The 22,061-nt window shown below is 37.6% G+C and overlaps 1 protein-coding gene across 1 annotated transcript; it reads right to left on the bottom strand.

The window, feature by feature from the left end:
* Positions 1–10,603: 10,603 nt before the first annotated feature.
* On the bottom strand, positions 10,604–21,203 carry snw1 (SNW domain containing 1). Its single transcript, XM_028440043.1, has 14 exons — positions 21,150–21,203; positions 20,551–20,704; positions 20,294–20,455; positions 19,216–19,311; positions 18,656–18,762; positions 18,381–18,485; positions 18,139–18,208; positions 17,976–18,041; positions 17,777–17,893; positions 17,539–17,680; positions 14,888–14,990; positions 13,834–13,951; positions 11,538–11,701; positions 10,604–11,438 (listed from the first exon to the last, which is right to left on the bottom strand). Exons 1-14 carry the CDS (start codon positions 21,161–21,163, stop codon positions 11,246–11,248), a joined length of 1,611 nt encoding a protein of 536 aa, XP_028295844.1. The 5' UTR covers positions 21,164–21,203; the 3' UTR covers positions 10,604–11,245.
* Positions 21,204–22,061: the final 858 nt, after the last annotated feature.

The raw sequence follows: 22,061 nt of genomic DNA, 5'->3' as shown, positions 1-22,061 counted from the left end.
TTGTGGAAGGTACTGAAGTACAAAAAGAACAAATACTGTAAATTGCTGCACACCTGATTCAGTCTTGTTGCAGTATATATATTACCGCCTATACAATAATTCAGAACCATCAAAGTGCAAATATGTTATATTGTAATAAAATACTGATTTACCTGACAAAAATCATTCTAACTTGAAAGATAAGATGTATTTCATCTACCTGTAATGCTCTTTATGGTTATTAATGTGTAGTTGACTGTGCTCAGAGTGACTATGTACATGTGTGTGTTTCCACATTGAGACTATTTGCTAGTGTTGTGGTTGAAAATGTGTATATTTCTAATTGTTTTAATGCAAACAGTTGAAGATATTACTTCATTTTTTTATTTAATTTTTCTTTTTTTTTGTTAGTGTACTTTCATTTTGTTATTTACAAAATGATCCACCAGCCAGCATTCATACAAATAAAATAAAATAAAACATTTCTGACATAAAAGTGTAATCAGAGTGAGAGCTCTTCCTCGTGCCTTTCTGTCTTTAATGTGTGGCGTCGCCCAGAGTGGGACGTCCTAAAGCCCATCCCATGAAATGACCCGCAGTAACCCCACTGCAGACTCAGATCAGCACCTAACCACTGAGGCTCCTGCTTTCTCACCTGAGGGGCCACACAAGGGTCAGGGATGTGTCCAAGGTCCCTTTGAGGAGCAATGTGGGTTGCCAGGTTTGACTTTCAACATGCCAGAGACTGTCCTGTGATTGAAAATAAATAAATAAATAAATAAAAGCATTATATTAACCTTTTAACTAATAGATACATTAATGTATAACTTCATACATAGTACCCACATTGACCACAGTAACAGATATAGAAGGGAAAAAAGAGTTGCTATTTTCCTTTACTTGTCTCCATTTATGGAAATAAATATTCAACTGTGTGTAATTTGTGGTCTTAGGTCAGGTTTACTGATTCCAAAGCCTTCGAGCAGAATAATTATTAGAAAGGTTAATTACCATTCTTGTGCTGAAGTGCCCGCCGTCTTTTCCCGTGTTTGCTGTTAAGTGTTTTGCATAATTTGTGTTGATTAATATTCTGGGGTTGTCATTTTTCATCTGTGTGTGTGTGTGTGTGTGTGTGTGTGGTATATTTTTTTCAGCAATATTACTTTTTGGATATTGGAGTTGCATCCATCCATCCATCCATCCATCCATCCATCCATCCATCCATCCATCCATCCATCATCCATCCATGCATTCATCTATCACCCAACCATCCATCCATCCATCCATCCATCCATCAATCATCCATCCATCATCCATCCATCATTCATCTACCCACCCACGGATCCATCCATCCATCCATCCATCCATCCATCCATCCATCCATCCATCAGCAGATTGTGATCCAATTAGATTAAGAATTGTTAGATAATTCTTTTGTAAGGGACAGAGACCAACAATAGCAACAATACTTCTCCTGAAGCCATTGGCTGGGTTTTCCTTTTTTCCCTCTAGGGCCTCTTTGTTGTTCCCCTTCGTTACATCCTGTTTGGGTTATAATAGGTTTAAATGAGACGTGCTCACCAGCACAGAACCTGCTCTGATCCTGTTATTCCTAATGCTGTGAGTGTTCTTGAAGTTCATTTGATGCAGGGAAGCTTTTTTAAACTGATTTTTTCTTCTTTCTTTTTTTTTTTTTTTTTTTTACATCTTGCCTGTACTTCTACGTTGAACCTCCTAGATGGCACTGTTGAGCTACAGCAGGGTTGAATCTATCTTTGCTATAGTCTGAGACCTAAAAATGAAGGTTATATCCTGACTGTGGGTTATAGTTGAGAGGTGATTGGCATTGGTGTGCAGCCTGCTGTTTTTGCTGTGTCAAATCCATGATTAAGACACTGCTGATAACATCAGATGAATTAAGTCTTCAATCAGTTTTCAACCCTCTACTGAAGGTTGTAACCTTGAGTGTGGAATAATGAAACATCAGTCAGGCTGGCATGCACAGAAGCAGTTAAGCACCCCATCTATTCCAAAACTAATAAAGGTGATAAGAATCCAGGTTTAATAGGATCAGAGGCTGGGTTAAAAGGAAGAAGGACCTACTGTCGCTGATACAGACAGTACAAGGTGCTATCTTATAGACTAAACTCCAAAAGGCACTGCGGAAATGGATGTTTTTGCTGTCATTTCTCAAACGTGTCGGGCCTGAATTCATTTGGAACAGGAGCACTCAGAGAGGGCAAGCGCCAAATGTCCTCTTTGCTAGATAATGGCAGTTATCTGGATCAGTGATCCCTGATCATGGTACCATCATTCACACTTTAAAGGTCCCAAACTTTTGAGACTTTAGGTTGGTTCGTCTTCTGTTGCGCAATTCTTCGCAACACTGCACCCAGCAGTTCATGTATGGTGCTGCAGCAAAAAAAAATTAAGCAGAAAGCAGCCGTCGCCAGATTTCATCATTAATTTACAACATTAAACGACGTGTCGACGGAGATTTTTGTAGTCAACATTATCAATTATGTTACCAATCATTTTTGCATTATTGTGTTACACACATGGTGGTTGGCGCGAATCTCAAGACGGTCTATATATTTTATTCTATTTTTTCTTTTGCCCCCCCCCGGCAAGAATATCAAACTCTACCTATGGTTCAACTATACTTCAAAGTTAGGATTAATAACAAAGAGATTATTTCTCTTCTAGCTCTTTAAGTACGGTGGCTGGGAAGTGTCAGGTGAATGCATTTACAGAAATGAACACAAACGCAAACAGGTCACAACACGAATGCAAACCGGCCACAACGGAAGTGTTTCCGACGGACCGGTATTACAGTCGGACGGGTATTATGATATGATAGCCTGATATGAAAAATATAAGAGTACCCTAATCAACTTTCACTTACTTTCATACTTTCATTAACTGTTCTGGTGGGTTAAAAACATCCGCCAGAAACGTGTCCGTCTGTAATACCGGTCCGTCGGAAACACTTCCGTTGTAGCCATTTTGCGTTCGTGTTGTGACCTTTTTGCATTTGTGTTCATTTCTTTAAATGCATTCACCTGACACTTCCCGGCCACCGGGTTTCCGCAACGGAAGTGTGAAAGAGATTAGGGCCAATTTTGATGGAGACTGTTGTCGTAGGGCAGTGGTTCTCAACTGGTCCAACCCTGAGATTTTAATTGATTTTACTGATGATTTTAAATGTTCTTATTGATTTAAATGTTCTTATTGATTTTAAACAATTGAATGTTTTATCATGTAAAGCACATTGAGTTGCCTTGAGTATGAAATGCGCTATATAAATAAATTTGCCTTGCCTTGCCTTGCCTTGGGACCCACATTTTGCCAAGGACATTAAATCGCGACCCACTTTTTTTTCCTTTTTGTTTTAGAATTCAACCAACAAAATGGCATTTGAAAACACATCTATAATATTTTTTTCAACATAAATCTACATATTTTCCTGTGTAACATGCATTTCACAGCATGCCTATCAAAAGAAAAGTTTCTTTCAAAATAAAATACAACGTGAGAGACATTAAGCATTTATTTAATTTTGACCAGCTGTCCGCGACTCACCCAGTACAGGTCCACAACCCACTTTTGGGTCCCGACCCATCAGTTGAGAATCACTGTCGTAGGGGATTTGTCCCTAGTCCACTTCCATAGATTTGACTTTCTTAGCAAGCCATTGATTTTTATGACAATATTCTATTTTGAGTTTTGTTTCTAAATTTCGACTTTGATCTCGTCTTTTCGACTTTAAACTCAACATTATATTGCAACTTTATTCTCGAAATTTCAACTTTATTCTCGAAATTTCGACTTTATTCTCGAAATTTCGACTTTATTTTTGATTTGCCCAAAACTATTTTCTCTATCAAAATTGGCCTTAATCTGCTTTCGTATAACCCTAACCCTGAAAGACTCTTGCTCATAATTTCCGTTGAAAGAAAAAACACTGTGATTATGTTCAGTCCACTAACAACACAATGTGTCATCATCACAGATGGTCTGACGGTATAACTCAAACAACGCATTATTTCCGACTCGCCCTTTTCTCTGTTGTAATTTCCCTGTTTTCATGTCATTTAATGAAATCATCAGAAGAATCAATCTCCCCTGCTTTCTCCCCCCCGACAGCAAATTAAGACCCAACGCCAGAGGAAATCATGGCAAGCAGCCGTTTTTCATACTTCAGTGGCGTTGATAAGAAATGATGAAATCACAATCGTATAACAGCAACCATAAAAATGGGAATTAACATGCAGAATCAATGCAGGGGATAGTTGCTCTTGTGCAGAGTTTAATCAGCGACCCACTGAGGATTCTCCCAGTCGATGCTTCTAATGATTATGTGAACAATGATTATATTACAGCCTGTGTTTGCATGAAGTGTTGTCAGATTTGACCAAAATAACATGCCCTTCTTCAGGGGTGGACTGGCATTTTCTGTCCAGACCAGCCCATTAGGTTATCAGATGACACCACATAGAAGCAGTTATTAAGTCAGTGATGCTCAACATGGGGCTCTTTATGTCTTCATTTTTATTATTATTCCCCCAGAAAACCTTAGAAGGAGGAACAATTTTTAACCCATTTTTACCTATTTTTTTTTTAGCCATTTTGCAACTTCCTTTGTCCCATTTTTGCCCCTTTTTAAAAAGTTCTGACACTTTTTTTCAGAGTTCAGCTACCTTTTGCCAATAAATATATTTTTTTTTCCTATTTTTTGACACTTTCATCCAATTGTTTTCCTTTCTTTTTTTTGTCCACTTTTTTATCCAAATAAGCCAACTTTTGCAAAAATAACTACCACTTGTTTCCTTTTTCCACCCACATTTTGCCTCTTTTTGTTCTTCATTTTTACCCTTTTTCACTATTGTTTGCCACATTTCGCACATTTAAGCTACATTTTGCTATTACATACCACCTGGTTCCTCTTTAATTGCCCATTTTTTGGCCACTCGTGACTGCTTTTGGGCCATTTTAGTCACTTTTCACTCTTTTATTGCAACATTCTGCCTCTTTTGGCCCAATTGTTACCATGTCTGCCTGGAAAAAACAAAAATGTAGTAGACTGGATCTGCTCACTTTGGGTTGACACTTTAATCCAATTTTTGTCCTTTCTTTAAATAGTTTTGGCCATTTTTCATCCAAATAATCAAACTTTTGCCCAATAAATACCACTTGTTTCCTTTTTTTTTTTTTCTTTTTCTTTTTTCACTATTGTTTTGCACCTTTTACCCATTTAAGCTACCCTTTGCCATTACATTTTTGACACTTTTTAAATTTGTTTTGGCCTCTTTTCATCCAAATAAGCTACATTTTGCCCAATAAATACCACTTGTTTCCTTTTTTCCCCTACATTTTGCCTCTTTTTGTTCCACATTTTTGCCCTTTATCACTATTGTTGGCCAAATTTTAACCATTTAAGCTACCCTCTGCCATTACATACCACCTGGTTCATCTTTATTTGCCCATTTTTTGGCCACTCTTGATTGCTTTTGGCCCATTTTAGTCACTTTTTTGCCACTTTTAGACCATTTTTGGCCACCTGTTACCATGTCTACCTCCACTTGCTCGTCAAAAAAAAACAAACGTAGCGGACCGTACCTGCCCACTTCGGGTCAACAACCCACCGGGCGATGCCCGGTTTGCCAGATGGCCAGTCCACCCCTGCCCTTCTTTCATAAGCACACACCTAATGCATCCCCACTTTTCATCCTGCAGTCCCTGTTGGTATTTTTCCATGGATGAAGACTTTGGCTTAGGCATCAATCAACTCCTGACACAGAAAATCCCAAAGCGGTCAGCGTGCACAGCCATCACAGTTGGCCGGGCCCTGTCACCAGTGTGCAATGTGCACTCTGCACACTGACTGACACCACCATTAGAGGTAGTTACACCTGTCTAAATCTTCCCTCCATAAACCATTACCCACAGAGGGAGCCGCTGAAAGAGAGGACACATTCGTCTCTGTCGGAGTGTGCTAAGGCAGGCGGGACAGATCGATTGACAAGAAGACTGTTTTTCACAGAAACCCTGACTCTGGCATGCATGGTGATGATGGTGATGGCGAGCTATGCCTCGAATCTGCACTGATGAGAAGTACTGATAAGAAAGAGAGTGAAGGAAAGGCTTCTTGTTTGTTGAGTTACTCTTTCATATTTACACTATAAAGTTACACCTGAAGAATAGATGAATGTACATAATATAGGTCCACTGTGTATTCTTGAGCCAGTGTTTGTAGGTCCCCATTTTCTCCAAATAACAGGACAGCCTTTTTAAACTGTGAAAATTGTCCATATGAATTATATGTACTGTATATAATATAGTGTCTCTGGATGGCATTACTCCGTCACTCAGTACCACGGTAAAAAACGTAGGCGTTATCTTTGATAGACAGCCTTCTTCCACTTTGTAATATCTCTAAATTTAGGAACATCTTGGCCCAGAGCGATGCTGAAAAACGAATCCATGCATTTGCTACATCTAGATTGGATTATTGTAACTCCCTACTGTCAGGATGTCCCAGGAACTCACTAAAAAGTCTCCATATTTCTACAGTGTTGGCTTCCTTTCATTGGCTTCCTGTAAAATCTAGAATAGAGTTTAAAATCTTCCTGTTAACCTACAAAGCTCTACATGATCAAGCTCCTGTATATCTTAGAGACCTGTTACTGCTGGTCTATTGGAAGTTCCAGAAGTAGAACAGGAGGCAGAGCGTTCGGCTACCAGACTCCTCACCTTTGGAACCAGCTCCCAGTCTTAGTACGGGTGGCTGCTAACCTCTCCACCTTTAAGGCTAAACTCAAAACCTACTTATTTGCTAAAGCGTATATTGTATAAAAGCAATTACCTAAAATGGACATGGTGTCGTTGTTTGGTCACAGTTAAAGACCATTACACATAAATGGTCAACATCTAAGACCATTACGAGAGACTGTTACAATCACAACCTACTCATTTACTAAAGCGTACATCGTATAGTTGCAATAATTTAATGCGGGCAAGTGATCGCTGAGATCACCACGCGTGCCCATTATGTGACAAAATCTCATCTGAAATGGTTGCATACTCAGAACATGGTGGATGGCCACAAGACGTTTAATATTAATAATAACCTAACCACTAGGAACGAGTGTATCATGTTTTTCCTGCAGTCTGTGCCTTCTCCTAAATAAATAAAATTGGTGGTGAAAGGATTTGAGACAAGTCGTCAACAACCATACAAAAAAGAGTGATAGACTTCATATTTTCCAATATGTTTAAATGTAAAAAAGTTTTTTCAGTATCGGGCCTACATTTTGTTAGAAAAAAAAAAAATTGGAAAACTGTAGCACATGTAGTTGATTTGTTGTGAATTTTCAAAATGTTGAAATGTCGATGTCTTCCTGTAAAGCCACCTTTATGACTATTGGCTTGTTTTGTTTTCCAGAAAGGGACTGAAACTTGTGTAAATAAAAAAAAAAAACCAAGGGAATAAAGGTGCTTGTTTGCACATGGGAAGAAGTAGGATTTCCTCAGAAGAAGAAGAAGAAGAAACTAAGAAAAAAACAGGATAACAAGGGTTTCCAGCAGGCTGTGTTCGATATCGAATTCGAATGCACTACTCATACTAAGTCTGAAGTCAAAATGAGTATGTAGTCGTAATAATGGAATGAAAGAGTGATAACACACATTTTTAAAAATCTTATTTTGTAAATAAGTGGAAAGAAACAGTATTTAGTGCAGTGGTTCCCAACCTTTTATGGATTGTGACCCCATTTTGATATCAAGAATTACTGGTGACCCCAAAGACATTTTTCTTTCCAGAATTAGTTTTTAATCGTGTTTGAACTCAGATTATTTTTTTAAGACTGCATTTTAGTTTAACCAGATTTCTATTTCACAAAGTGAAAATTTAGAAATACAGTTGTGTAAGATTTTGTGTCATTTTAATAAAATAAAATTAAAAAGTTAAAAATCTATTTACATTTTTCAGAAATTTCAGGCGACCCTTTTTAAACTCCAGGTAACCCCATGGGGTCCAGATGCCCCAAGGTTAAAAAAATACTGATTTAGTGGCTTCTGTATAGATTCATTTGTGTCGTTTTAATAAAAAGGGGGAAAAAAAAGTAAAAAATAAAAATAAAAAATCTATTTACATGATTCTGAAATGTCAGGAGACCCTATTTAAATTCCAAGTGACCCCATGGGGTTCCGACGCCCCAAGGTTGAAAAATACTGATTTAGTGGCTTCTGAAAAGATTTTTTTTTGTTGTTTTAAGAAAAAAAAAAAAAAAAAATCTATTTTCATTTTTTCAAGGTGACCCCATGGGGTCCCAACCCCAAGGTTGAAAAATACTGATTTAGTGGCTTTTGAATAGATTTATTTGTCGTTTTTAATAATAATGATAAAAAAGAAAAAGTCTAAAAAAATTTAAAATCTATTTTTATTTTTCAGTAATTTCAGGCGACCCCATTTAAACTCCAGGTGACCCCATGGGGTCCCGACACCAAGGTTGAAAAATACTGATTTAGTGGCTTTTGAATAGATTTATTTGTCGTTTTTAATAATAATGATAAAAAAGAAAAAGTCTAAAAAAATTTAAAATCTATTTTTATTTTTCAGTAATTTCAGGCGACCCCATTTAAACTCTAGGTGACCCCATGGGGTCCCGACACCAAGGTTGAAAAATACTGATTTAGTGGCTTCTGAATAGCTTTATTTGTATCGTTTTAATAATAAAAAAAGAGGAAAAGTAAAAAAAAAAGCAATTTCAATTTTTCAGAAATTTCAGATGACACTATTTAAACTCCAGGTGACCCCACGGTTCAAAAATGCTGATTTAGTGGCTTTTAAATAGATTTATTTCATAGTTTGTATCATTTCTGTTAACCTCACGCCTGGTGTGGAACCATGACTGACACTTCATTTGTTCAAGTGCCCTCTGTAGGGTCATAGCATATCCCTAGAGGTACATGTACCCCCATTTGAAAAACACTGGTATATATATATAATAGAGGTAAGACTGTTTATCACTATTTACTGCTTTGTTGCTACAGGAAGAAGGCAGACAGGAATGAAAAGATGTGCTGCACCTACACAGGGTTGTTTATTGTTTCTGGCTTTGTTTCATTGTGGATGAAAGATAAGCAGTGAAACTCTTGTAGCCCCTACACAATACGTTCAGGGTATACTGTACTTCCAATAACAAAAGAACACCCTTCCTCATACCTGCCTGAGTGAAGGATCCCATTTATCATCCTTTGTGAATGTTCATAAAGGCCGACAGAAGCTGAGTTGGAATCCATCATTAGGTTGTTCTTCTAGATTAGAAATGAACAATTAAATCAACAATTAAAAATGTGCACTACATTGTAAAAGTTGACAACTCTGAATTATATTGAAAAAGCCAGAAAATTAAACCCAAGATTTCACTCATATTTGTAGAAACATTTTTACTCATAAAATTGGATTTTTCGCATAGTCGTTTTTTTCAGTTTGCAGCCGAGTTTAGAATAACTAAATACATTTATAAAAACATATCTACCAAAAGCAATTAAACATAATAGTTTTCAGCAAACCTTTATTCACCATGTTTTGTAAGGTGTCCACTGGCCTTGGAGGGAACGCAGAACATTAAAAAAAAAATCCCGATAAATATTTGGAAAAATTCTTAAGACTGGCTTGTATGAGTTTAAAAATATGGAAACAATGGCGCAGTTTGAGAAATGTATTTCACTAGCTGGTTAACATTTACATAAGTTACAAAGCTGGTACATCTAACAGATGTGTTCAATAAACTCAGCATTTATTGACTGAATTTTCACTTAGAGAAGTGACGTAAATAAAACAGCTAACAAAAATGGAAAAGTTGACAACACACTTTAAATGTAATGTAATCAGTACACAAATGGCCCCTCTCATAAAAACGTACATGATTTAAAAATTATTTTTTACTTCCACTGCATCAGATCTTTTCAACTAATTCAGACCTATCCACAGATTGTAAAATGTGTTTTAATTTTTACACAATATTTATGTTGGTATGGACTTTTTGTCATGAAAATCCCAGATTTTTTTTTTTGGGACAGGAAAAATAAATATGCAGTATTTACAAAAAATGAGGTGCAAAGTGAAATAATTGTAATGGAGTTATTCAGTTATTACAGCCTTGACTGTGTCATTCATTGAAAGCAGATTTGAATTTAATGTAATTTTTTTTTGTGTACACTTGTACGCCTTGTGTACACAAACGGTCCATCTCATAATTTTGTTTTTTTTTTTTTTTTACTTTCAAAAGAAGTCGTTTTGTGTGAGGGAGACCACAGGATTTCTCTATTTCATGACCTCTATTGAGAGATGTCATACACCACTGCCTCTTCTTTGTTTCCCCCAGTCAAGTTGTAGTGTTCCTCACTGTCTGGCAGATATTCCTCCCCTGAATCCTCACGGCTCATGTTCTTCTCAGAAACATGCTCCTCAGGCCACTGCACACATGCAGCAATAGCCTGCTCCAAGCTGGGATAGTGCTTCATGGTTGTCCTCTCTGGAGAAACGACCAGCCAAGTTGTGACTGAAGTAAAAAATTCTTGATCATAATAAAGTCTCTGCTCATATGTTGGTTGTGTGGAATTGTATGTTTTTGCAGGTGTGTAAATACAGACATTGCTTGCGTCCTCTGAGGAGAATGAAGAACATGTTTCTGAGCTGAATTTATATTCCCAGGTCAAAAGGGATATATTGATTTTTTTTTTTTTTCTCAACAATATTCAGATCACTATTTTATATCAGTGCTAATAGTTCTGTTTTATTATCGGTATGCATTTTGCAAGATGAGAAATCCAGGCCTTCACTGAAATGTCCCTGAAACTTTACCTGATGGTCTCTAGGTGTAAAGACCCCCTACCAACCAAACATATCCCCAATATATTGAAGGTAGTGGCTTAAAAACATATGTGGTTACAATGGAGTCAGCAAAACAAATTTGGTTACGAGGTAACCAAGTGTCAGTATGATGCATATCTCCTTTTCCACACACTCCCAATACACAGGATTTTGGAATTTAACAAAAAAAAAAAAATATCCAAAAAACAATAGTGGCAAAATTTCATACCTTTACCCTTTAAAATGACAGGAATATTGAGAGCCAAACAAATTAAAAACACCCAAAATGTCACTATTACTGTGTTTAATGTTGAACCTAAACAAAATATATAAAAATTAATCGAGACACTCATTGTGCTCCTTTGACGTTCCCATCAGCTCACACCTTCACTCTTTCCTGCGTTTCTTGTCATGGTAGTCGTCTTTGGAGCGGGTGCTCGTGGACGGCCTCTTGGAGCCGCCGTGCTGCTTGGCCTGCTCCAAGAACTTATCCAGACCGAAGGGATCTTCCTCAAACTGCACTGGGCCCTCCCGCCTCTGAGAGTGGTCAGCACCTGAGAACTCCTTGTCTGGCGCAAACCTGGAAGTAAGTGGGCGGGACAGAAGATGTCGTTAAACATATGTCAATTAAAAACGGATTACATTCACGTCACGCTTAGGAAGAAGCCACGTGAGCTACCTGTTGTTGTTCATCAGGTTTTCAAAGTCGTCCGCGTAGGCGTCCTTGTCTATGTTCTTGCTGGGTCTGTAAATGTTGGATGCCATGTCTCTGCCGCCGCGGAACGGCTGATCGTACACATTGTACATCTCGTCTTCACCGCCCGCAAACCCACTGTCCATGCCCTGGGAGAGAAAAAGAGTTTAAAACCACATGAAGAAGAGTGGAATCTAAATAGGTACCACGCAGATGAAAATATTAAATTAATGTGATTTTAAAGGAGCTGAAACATTTCCGGTAAATTCACGTTGGAACCTAAGCTTGGGAATATGAAAAAATAAAAATTTATTGGAATTAACTTAAAATCATGTGTCATTTTAATTAACTTCCCATGAACCATCTCCTTAGAGAGTAACTAACTCCCAAACCCACTTTGTTCTGCTGAATACAAACTATATGTTTTGGGTATTAAGTAGTGCTGTTAATTATTCCTAATCCCACTTTCACATTTTAGTAAATTTAAATTTTGCATATTTAGTTGTAAAATGTCAGAGTTACTGGCCTCTAAGGGTTCAACGCCGGATATTAAAAGTGAATTTTGCTATTGGCTGAAACGGATTCTTTAGATTCCACTGCGTCATCACTTTCACAGTTGGCCCCGCCCCTCCTATAAAAGCTGAGAGGAAGGAGGAGGGTTTCCTCCAATGACAGCCATCAGTGAGCATTGATTGACAGTTTTAATAAAGAAGTCCAGTGTGTTCTGTGTGAAACAGTGGTGATGTTTTTGACTCCTTGCCAGACTTTTAACTGGTGCTTCTAGAACATCCCACATCACCCCCATTCTTGCTACTCTGCACTGGCTTCCAGTTAAGTTTCGCATAGAATATAAAATATTAGTTCTCACGTTCCGAGCATTACATGGTCAGGCCCCTAAATATATCTCGGACTTGTTGTGCCCCTACTCATCAGGTCGATGCCTTCGGTCTTCAGGTCAGGGTCTCCTAAAGACCCCAAAAACTAAATTTAAAACCAGAGGAGACCTGGCGTTCCAGGCTGTAGCTCCCAGACTCTGGAATAACCTGCACCAGTCTCTCAGGGAGCTCAACTGTGTGGACACTTTTAAAAAAACTGCTGAAGACTACACTTTACAGTAAAGCTTTTAGTTAACTGGATTTTAATTTTTATTTATCCTTTAATATTGCTGTTCTTATGATATTTATGCACTCTTGTTTTATTATTCTATTGTGTTGCACTTGTACTTTTACCACAACTCTGTACAGCACTTTGTGATTTTATCTGCAAAAAGCGCTTTATAAATAAACTACTTACTTACTATAAAGAGCAGATTCTGCACTAATCAGAGAGTTCATCAAGCCATGTGTGAATTTACAGACACAACTATGCTATGTGTGTATTCCCGTCTGTCTCTGCCTGGGTATGTCTTATTGCTCTGTGCGTGATGGGACAACACTCAGGTCTGTTTGCCCCTGAGTGTTGTCTGTAAGGCTGTGAGTGAGCTTCACGTCGTGATTGTGTGCATTTGTGGTTGTAATGACATCTCGGCTTATGAACTCGCTGTGTGTGTACAGACACATCATTGTGTGTATTACCGTCTGTCTCTGTGTGGGCTGCCAGACTGGGGGTGTCTTACTGCTACAGCAGTAACGCCCATAGTCAAGGATTTTTTTTTGAATTTCCCTCCTAATGGCAGCTCAGCAGAAAGCAGGGGTTTAGTTACTCTTTAACGTGGTGGGGCGGTTTGAGCACCCGAATGATCCTGAAAGCTATGGTCTCCCAAGGCAAACAGGTCCCATGTGACTGGTCAGACCAAGAGCAGTTCAAAAGTCATCTGGGTGGGGCTCAGAGTTGAGCTGCTGCTGCTCCTCCACATTGAGAAGAGCTAGATGAGGTGGCTCAGGCACTTATTAGGTGAGGAATTCAGGGCACATCCTTCCGGAAGGAGACCCAGGACACGCTGGAGAGACTCTCAACTTTGTTTTTACCCTTTGACTCCCATGGAAAGTTCAAATATTTCCAGAATTTTGCAATCTTGAAATGCTGTTTTTTTTACAATTGTATTTTATTGTATGGATGCTAATATTTGACACGACACAGTTGTTTAAAATTACTCCCAAATTCCATGTAATTCCAATAAATATTTCCCATAAAAATGTCTTGTTTAGATTCCCCATGGAAATGTACCAGTAGTGAACTGCCCCTTTGCAACCTTAAGTGTAATATATATTGTTTTCTATAGCCAGTCACTCTTTGTGTGTCAACTTGTTTGAATGCAAATAAACAGGAGCTGTGAACCCACCTTGCTTTGATTAAAGAGCCGCTGGTCATACTGACCCTCGCTGGAGGCGCGAGGGTTGGGTTTACCTAGAGCGATGAGCTCACTGATGTCTCTGTCCTGATCTCTCTGCAGCTTTGACCTGGAATGAGAAAAACAAACTCATCTCAATAAATTCAAGTGAATAAAATACAACAAAATGTAAAGTCAGAGTAAAAAGATGTAGAAAGAATATTTTAAAACCTGACATATAGAAATCGGAAAAGAACAAGTGTCCAAAAGAAAGCTATACACATACTTTAATTGCATGATAATTCCCATTATGTTCCATGTTTGACCCTAAAGCACCTGGTGTGCAATATAAAGGTTTTGTTGTCAAAGCTTCATCAAGTAACTTCACAAGTAAAGTTTATTCAGTCGGGATGTAAGGATTTATCCTAAATCGGCTAAAAATCAATGAAAATAAGAGGGGACGCGTGCACACAGACACGTTAAGAAAAATATGTAAATTCCAACCCAGGAACATAGAGAAACTTTTCTTCCATTTTTAATTTTAGATTTTTGAAAAAAAAAAAAAAAAGAAAAATATATATGTTTAACTTTGCATAGTGATAAATTAAGAAGTGTGCAGTTTATTTTGGTTCATGAGTTCTAACAGTTTGTAAGAAGGTTATAAGAAGAAAATATTAGTTTAAAAAAGTAAAGAGAAGAATCGGTATTTTGACTAAAAAACATTATCTCTATGTATTCAAATTGAAAGGGTCATCATTACATCCTAATCTCTGATTTGAGTTCTTTTTTTAATTGGGATTCAAATGAAGTGGTTGGTGAGTGTATCATTACACCCCTAATATTTAGTGAATTATCTTATGAACTATACTTTAAACTGTCATCTCAGACCCACGGGCTAGGCAGAGGTCATTTAAAGCTGAAGAAGAATGACACAATCAGCCTGTTGTCACCTCGTAGACAAGGAGTTACTTGAGTTCCCTGCTGGTTCCGCCCACTATTGGTCAGTATTTCTGTGAGCTACGTGAATGATTCAACAGTGTGTGTTTTTAAAGTGCGTGTCCAGTACCTCTTATCAGGAGCAGCCCGTGAAATGTTAATGTCTCGCTGTCTCTCTTTCCGTCTGTCATGGCGGATCTCGTCACGCTCTCTGGCCTCGCTGTCCTCGCCACCTGCAGGAGGAAGGAGACGGATGGATGAACAGTGGGAAAACAAGGTGTCCCCGCAGGAGCAGGAGAGGTGGTGGAAGGGCGTTGGTCAGAGGTGAAAAACAATACAAACACAGAGAGGAGGAGGTAAAACTGTTAGGCAAAAACAAAAAGGTTTGTCAATGTGTAAACACTTCAAATGACTTAAAATAAACATATATATATATATATTAATGCCATCAGTGGAGGTACATCATATCTACAGCACTGTCAAAGTGAAAAAAATATTTGTTTTTATTTTTTGTGCCTAAAATAAGATGCGTTCTTAAATAAAAAGCAAAAAGTCCTTTTAATGTGTGTTTTTTTTTTTTTTTTCTTTTTTAAAAAGGTGTACATTTTTTGTTTATTGGTAATAAACTATGTAAGCACGATGGTTCTCTACATTTTCACTGCAGATACCCTTTAACTGACATATTTTAACAACTATGTAAATTTTAGGCTTTCTAAATGAGCTACATTATTCTGGCAGGATTTCCATAGGTTAAGGTTGGTTAAATGTAAGGCAAGGCAAATTTATTTGTAGAGCGCATTTCATACACAATGTGCTTTACATGATAAAAACATTAAATTGTTTAAAATCAATAAGAACATTTAAAATCATCAGTAAAATCAATTCAAATCATCAACAAACACATTACATCAACAACATGACCAAAAATATCTCTCAATCATATGTAGTAGAGAAAAAAAGTGCCTTTAACTTTGATTTAAAAATGTTTACATTGGATGCTGACTTCAGCTCTGCTGGCAGTTTGTTCCACTTCTTTGCAGCATAACAACTAACCGCAGCATCACCACGTTTACTGTGAGCTCTGGTCTCCACTATCTGACCTGTGTCCACAGATCTGAGAGACCTGCTGGGTTCATACCTGACTAACATGTCACTGACGTATTCTGGACCAAACCCATTCACAGATTTATACACCAGCAGCAGAACTTTAAAGTCTATTCTGAGGCTCACTGGGAGCCAGTGTAAAGACTTTAAAACTTGAGTAATGTGCTCCGACCTCTTTGTTCTGGTTAAGACCCAAGCTGCAGCATTCTGAACCAACTGTAGCTGTTTGATGCTCTTTTGGGGGATTCCTGTCAGAAGACCATTACAATAGTCCAGTCTGCTGGAGATAACATCATGGACTAGTTTCTCCTGATCTTTCTGAGTCATTAAACCTTTCACTCTGGAGATGATCTTTAGGTGGTAGAAGGCTGTTTTTGTAATAGATTTGATCTGACTGCTGAATGTAAGATCTGAGTCAATCAGAACACCAAGGTTTTTGAATTGGTCTTTAGCTTTTAAAGATCGAGACTCAAGATACTTGCTGATAGCAGTCCTCTTTTCCTTGTTACCAAAGACAATCACCTCCATCTTGTCATGGTTTAGTTGAAGGAAGTTTTCACTCAACCAGCAGTTTACTTTTTCTAAGCAGTCCCACAACACCTCAATGGGACCATATTCATCTGGGTCAGTGATAGATATAGTTGTGTGCCATCTGCGTAGCTCTGATTCAACCTTACAGTTCTGTAAAATGTGTCCTAAAGGAAGCATATAAAGGCTAAACAGAAGGGGTCCAAGAACAGCGCCCTGAGGAACCCCACAGGACATTGGTAATCTGTCAGATTCCAAGTTTCCAATGCTTACAAAATAACTTCGCTCCTCCAAGTAGGACTTAAACCATTGCATTACTTTTACATTTAGTCCAACCCATGTTTGCAATCTGTGCAACAAAATTGTATGATCTACAGTGTCAAATGCAGCACTTAGATCCAACAGAATGAGAACAGATACTTTTCCGGATTTTGGTACGGTGCCTGATTAGAATGAGCAGTTAACTATCTGACACAAATCAGAGACAAATGACTTTACAACAATTTTAAACAAGTTTGAGGGTATTGTGTCAAGGCAACACGTTGATGGATTCATCTGCTGAACAGTTTCCTCTATTGTTTTTGGGTTCACTGTAATAAACTCTAACATTGTAGTTGACTCATCCCTCAGTGGTTGAAGCTGTTCAAGCTTTTTGTTATTTTGCAGGTTTGTTCTGATGTTTGACCTTATTGATTGTATTTTTTCATTGAAATATACAGCAAATTCATTGCATTTTCCAGCTGACAGTAATTCAGGGGCTATCTGATCTGGGGGGGGTTTGAGCTTTTCAATTACAGAAAACAACGTGTGAGAGTTGTTGACATTTTTGGCAAAAATTTCAAAAAAGTATTGCTGCCTTGCTTTGAACAAGCCATCATTGAATTTTTGCTGACTTATATTCTGCATTATCTCAGTCCTCCTCCAATGAGTAAGACTTTTTTTAAATTTGACTTGAAACAAAATTCAAAACCAGCTTAACTATGAACACAACCCCACAGCATCAGTTGCAAAGGGTTTCAGACAATTTAACCCACATTTTGTATTTGAATATGAAGCAGTTTGGCTCAACTCAGATCAGATGGAACCCCATCTTGATTTTTAGAAATGGGATTAAAGAAACTCCATCATGGTGGACTTTCTGAAACTTACCTTTATCACCGTGACCTTTGAACCCTGCCCTGCGGTCTCGAGCCATTTGGGCCAGCTCACGCAGCTTCTCCTCCTTCTTCTCCTTTTCCTTCTGAGCCATCTTCTTCTCCACCTGGGCTCGCATCTCCACAGCTTCTCTCGCCTACGAGCACGGTTTGTTTTAATCATCATCGCAATTCAAAGTTTGCCACAATCAAGAAGTCAGCTAGATAAACACACACACAAAAACACACAGTACCTTTCTGTCAGCGATGTATAGGGCCTCGGCCAGCTTTGCAAAGTTTTCATTGATGTGAACCGTTTGCAGACCACGACCGTCGGCAGCCAGACGTTTGTCAAGAGGAATTGTGTAGCCCTGAGAGAGAAAAGGGGATGAATAAAATTAAAGAAAAAAATAAAAGAACAAACAGAATTATATATATATATTAAATTATTACCTTTGCGTTCTTCCAGTTGGAAATGCAAGGAGGAATCTTCCACTCCTGTTGCTCCTTTACTGTCATCTGCAAAGAAAAGACAATGCTTCTTAAAAACTGAAGAACGATGACACAAATGATAACATCTGTAGAATTAAATATTTAGGGGAAGAGCTTAAACTACCTTTCTGCTTGGAGAATGCATGACGGGGGCAGGAGGAGACGGAGGTCCTCTGGGAATCTTTTTGTTGATTCTGAAATGGAATAAATCACACCTTGCTTGATCTAATGTGATTATTAAAATATTTAAACAAAAATCATCTCATGCAAATCAAAAATAAAACATTTAACCATTTAAATTTGACAAAGACCCTGAATAATCCAGCATTATAACCATAACCATGTAAAATACAGCTGTTTGCTTACTTAAAGCGTGGTGGCTCCATGGGGTCTCTCTGCATCTCCACCATGCGGATCACCCTCTGTTTGGCCCCTGAATTGAATGCCACTCCTTGCTGTGATGGCGTGTACCTTAAAGAAAGAAGTCATGTGTCACGTTGCACGATTAGAAGAGAATGGTGAATTTTAATACCTCAAAACAAAGAAAAACTACACTGCTGATGACCTTAAAACAAATTACCACGACAAATCATCTGTTTTTTTTTTCTTAACAAGTTCATCTTCTAGTATTATTAACCCACCTGATATACTGTGCTGGAGCTTGCTTGTCTGCAGCTCTTACTGGCATTGCAGCAGCAATCTTCTGAGAAACCAGCTTGTCCAGAGCAGAACGAGTCTTCTCTGTTAGCTACAAAAAAAAAATAAAAAAATACAAATTAGCAGCAACATATCAACATTGTAACTGAATAGTCTAAATGCAGATGGAGTAACAAAATTATTCCAATTACAAAATAACTTTACAGCTGTGTCTTAATGGACCTGAGTAGACGATTAAATGGATCTTACAGGATCACGTTGCAAGTTCTGAGTAAATAATAATATAAAGTAAATAATTAAATCGAAGGAGATAGGGTAACCCTATTTATGGTCTGAGCAGAGTATGTAGCTGGTATATTGGAGGCTCTCCTATTCTCAAAGGTTAGGACACATTTCATATAAAAGCTCTAGTTTTACACACACAAAAATCTACTTCTGTTCTTAAAAAATAAACTAATTTGATCAGCTAAACAATTGCACTGACAACTTATTTTTTAAAAAAAAAATGGTGAAACCACAATCCTGCACCTAGCAGCTTCCTTACCTCCTGTACAGTCTCCTCATCCGGTTTCTGTAACGCTGGATCATCTTCATTCATAACCTCTTTTGGTAACAGGTCAGTATATTTACTGAAGATCACCTGGAATCATAAATGTGAAACCATTAAATAAATAAACTCATCAGTATATGTGGTTAAACAAATGTAATCAGGTGGATACATACTCAACAGCAAATCTGTACCGTGTGTGATCTGGATGTGGTGGAGGACGAGTGTCATTTTGTCCTGTATTGTCCATTTTATTTCATTTAAGACAGGTTTTATTTAAAAGTGTACAGTTGTCTAACCCAGATGTTTTTTTGTATGCCTGAGGGGAAATTTATGGGTTGGCTGTACAGAAAAGATACTTTTGTTTTTGTCTGTTTTATCTGTAAAGTAGGGGGGAGGGGGGGGGGGCAATTTTTGTATCCAGTCTGAGAAGGTTTGTGCAAGATGTTTGTGGTTGGACATTTTTTGTCAAGTGTTTTTGTTTGTGAAACCAGCCTGTAGCCATCTGTTTGTGGTTTATTTAGTTCAGTGTCTTGTAAGCCAGTGTTTCCCAAACTTTATTGCCCCATGTACCCTTTAGCCTTTACTTATTTTTGCAAGTACCCCTTGGCTTAAGTTATACATTATTTATTTGTGTCTGCAGGCTCGTCTAAACTCTTTCATGTGTCTTGTTTAATCTTGAATTTAGCCTTTTCTCTTCATTTATTTCTGATATTTTGCTTCTTTTCGAGTTTGAACTTAAATTTTTGGTGAATTTAAAAGAGTTGTGCCACAAATTATTTTTGATGGATGAGAAAAAAGTTTGTGTACATGTAAAAAAAAAAACAAAAAAAAAAACATCTATATTGTTAAAAAAACTGATAAATGTTTCTGTGTACCTCCTGAGAGGGGTACACATACCCCAGTTTGGGAAGCCCAGTTGTAAGCCAATGTGGGCTGGGCACGTATATGCATGACACTTAAATACAATAAATCAGCAATATATAAATATACAATTATTTTTTAAAGTATCAAACCTGATCAAAAAAATGTGATATGATAATTATAATCTGTGAAATGTGTTATTCATACATACCTTGTCCTTCCCCTGCCCTTGTCTAGCGATGGCATCATATTTGATCTTTCCTTCTGCATCCACTTGCACTGCCAGGGCATTATTTGTCTTCTTCTTCCGACCCATTTCCAGAGGAAACTGGGCGAGATGGATCTCCGGGAAAGCACCTCCATCTCCAAAGTCCTAAAGACATGAGCAACACATTTGATTATCCACATTAGACCTTTATGGTGATCAATCCTGAGATTGTTTGATGACGACTAATCTTTAAGTATTACCTCCAAAGCACGGGGTATGAATCCTTGTCTGTGTCCATAGGGAGGAGGCTCTCTACGCGATGCCACTAAGGCGGTGGAGTAGGTCTTCTGAGCCCAGAGCTTCTCCTCCGCCTCCAGCTGATCCTGGGACAGCTGGGTAGGAGCCGGTAAAAAACTGGAAATACAAAAAACACACTTTGTTCCTCAGCGTGCGTCCAATAAGGGCTCTGTTAGCATTAGCTACCAGCCCAACACACACGGGACCGTCGATATGTGTATTATTTAAAAGACACGAATCCTTAAACATAGCTTTAAACAACAATACGTAATACAGTAAACGCATAATCTTCAACTATTTAGGTAACGCTAAGCATAAGCATTTTGAATGTTAGCGGTAGCTTTTAAACATTAAGCTAGTTTAAGCTAACGTTTTTAGCTTTTATCAAAGCAACCAAGGGAGGTTCGAAAAATCAACAATACGACTCGGAAATAGTGAATTCTATCACATAGATTCTATCACAATTCTATCACAGTATTGAGCAAGTTTAAATTATCAACTCGTGAGAATTTGATGAAGAAATTTTATGAAGTTTTGATGAAGGCCTTTAGTAAGGACTCACCTCGTAAGCGACATTTTCTCTCTTCTGTAACAGCGATGTGCGCGTGCGCAGTAATACCACGTCACTAAAAAAAAAAAAAAAAAAAAAGGGCACGAGGACATTCAATACAGAACGGAATTAAACATTTTTTAATGGGAAAAAATAAATGTTTTTATGGAATTAAATTATCCTTTGTGCCAAAAGAAAATATAAATTTTGGCATGCATCATCATCATCATCAGTTGCTTTGATTCAGGGGGTGTTTCGGTCTTTTTTTTTATCAGCATACTCATCAAAGGTGGCCAGCTACAGGGTAAATAATTGTTAAGCAAAAAATTGGAAACACATGTTTATAAAACTGTTTACAGTCAAACATAATGCACCGTAGGCTACATTTTTGATGAATAAAAAAATATCATAATCATAATCAGAATTCCTTTTATAATCCCAGGGGGAAATTGCTTTCGTTACAGCCATTTAAGAAAAAAATCACAAATAAAAGAATAAAACGTTTTAAGATGCCTGAAAGAATAAACATTAAATAAGTGTATAATTCAGTAAAAGACTGTTAAAAATAAGGATCAGATGCACACACATTACAGTGGCAAAAAATAAATAAATAATAATAATAATAATAATAATAATAATAGTAATAATAATAATAATAATAATAATAATAATAATAATAATAATAATAATAATAATATACAAATATGATACAGATATTTACAACAATATGTGTAGATCATAAGTGTAGTACAGTCTGAAGATGAGCTGTAGAGCAAGTTTGGTGTCAATTAAGCCAAATCATTTTAGAGCAGTTAGGTTTTATAAGTTTTACAGTTTTTGGGAGGTACGTGAGTACTTGTAATCCATTACTTTCACCTCTGACCATACGTCACTGTCTTGGTTTTAACATGTGTGGTTGATGGG

Source organism: Gouania willdenowi, chromosome 24 (assembly GCF_900634775.1).
Source record: "Gouania willdenowi chromosome 24, fGouWil2.1, whole genome shotgun sequence".
NCBI classification, from domain to species: Eukaryota; Metazoa; Chordata; class Actinopteri; order Blenniiformes; family Gobiesocidae; genus Gouania; species Gouania willdenowi.
The sequence above is the reverse complement of the archived record's forward strand: the minus strand, read 5'-3'. Positions and strand labels throughout refer to the sequence as shown.

Coding starts and splice junctions, on each gene's coding strand:
- snw1 (XM_028440043.1), bottom strand. Junction 18,486..18,655: donor GCTCCAGCACAGTATATCAG/GTGGGTTAATAA, acceptor TCTTTCTTTAAG/GTACACGCCATCACAGCAAG. Junction 17,894..17,975: donor CCAACTGGAAGAACGCAAAG/GTAATAATTTAA, acceptor TTTCTCTCTCAG/GGCTACACAATTCCTCTTGA.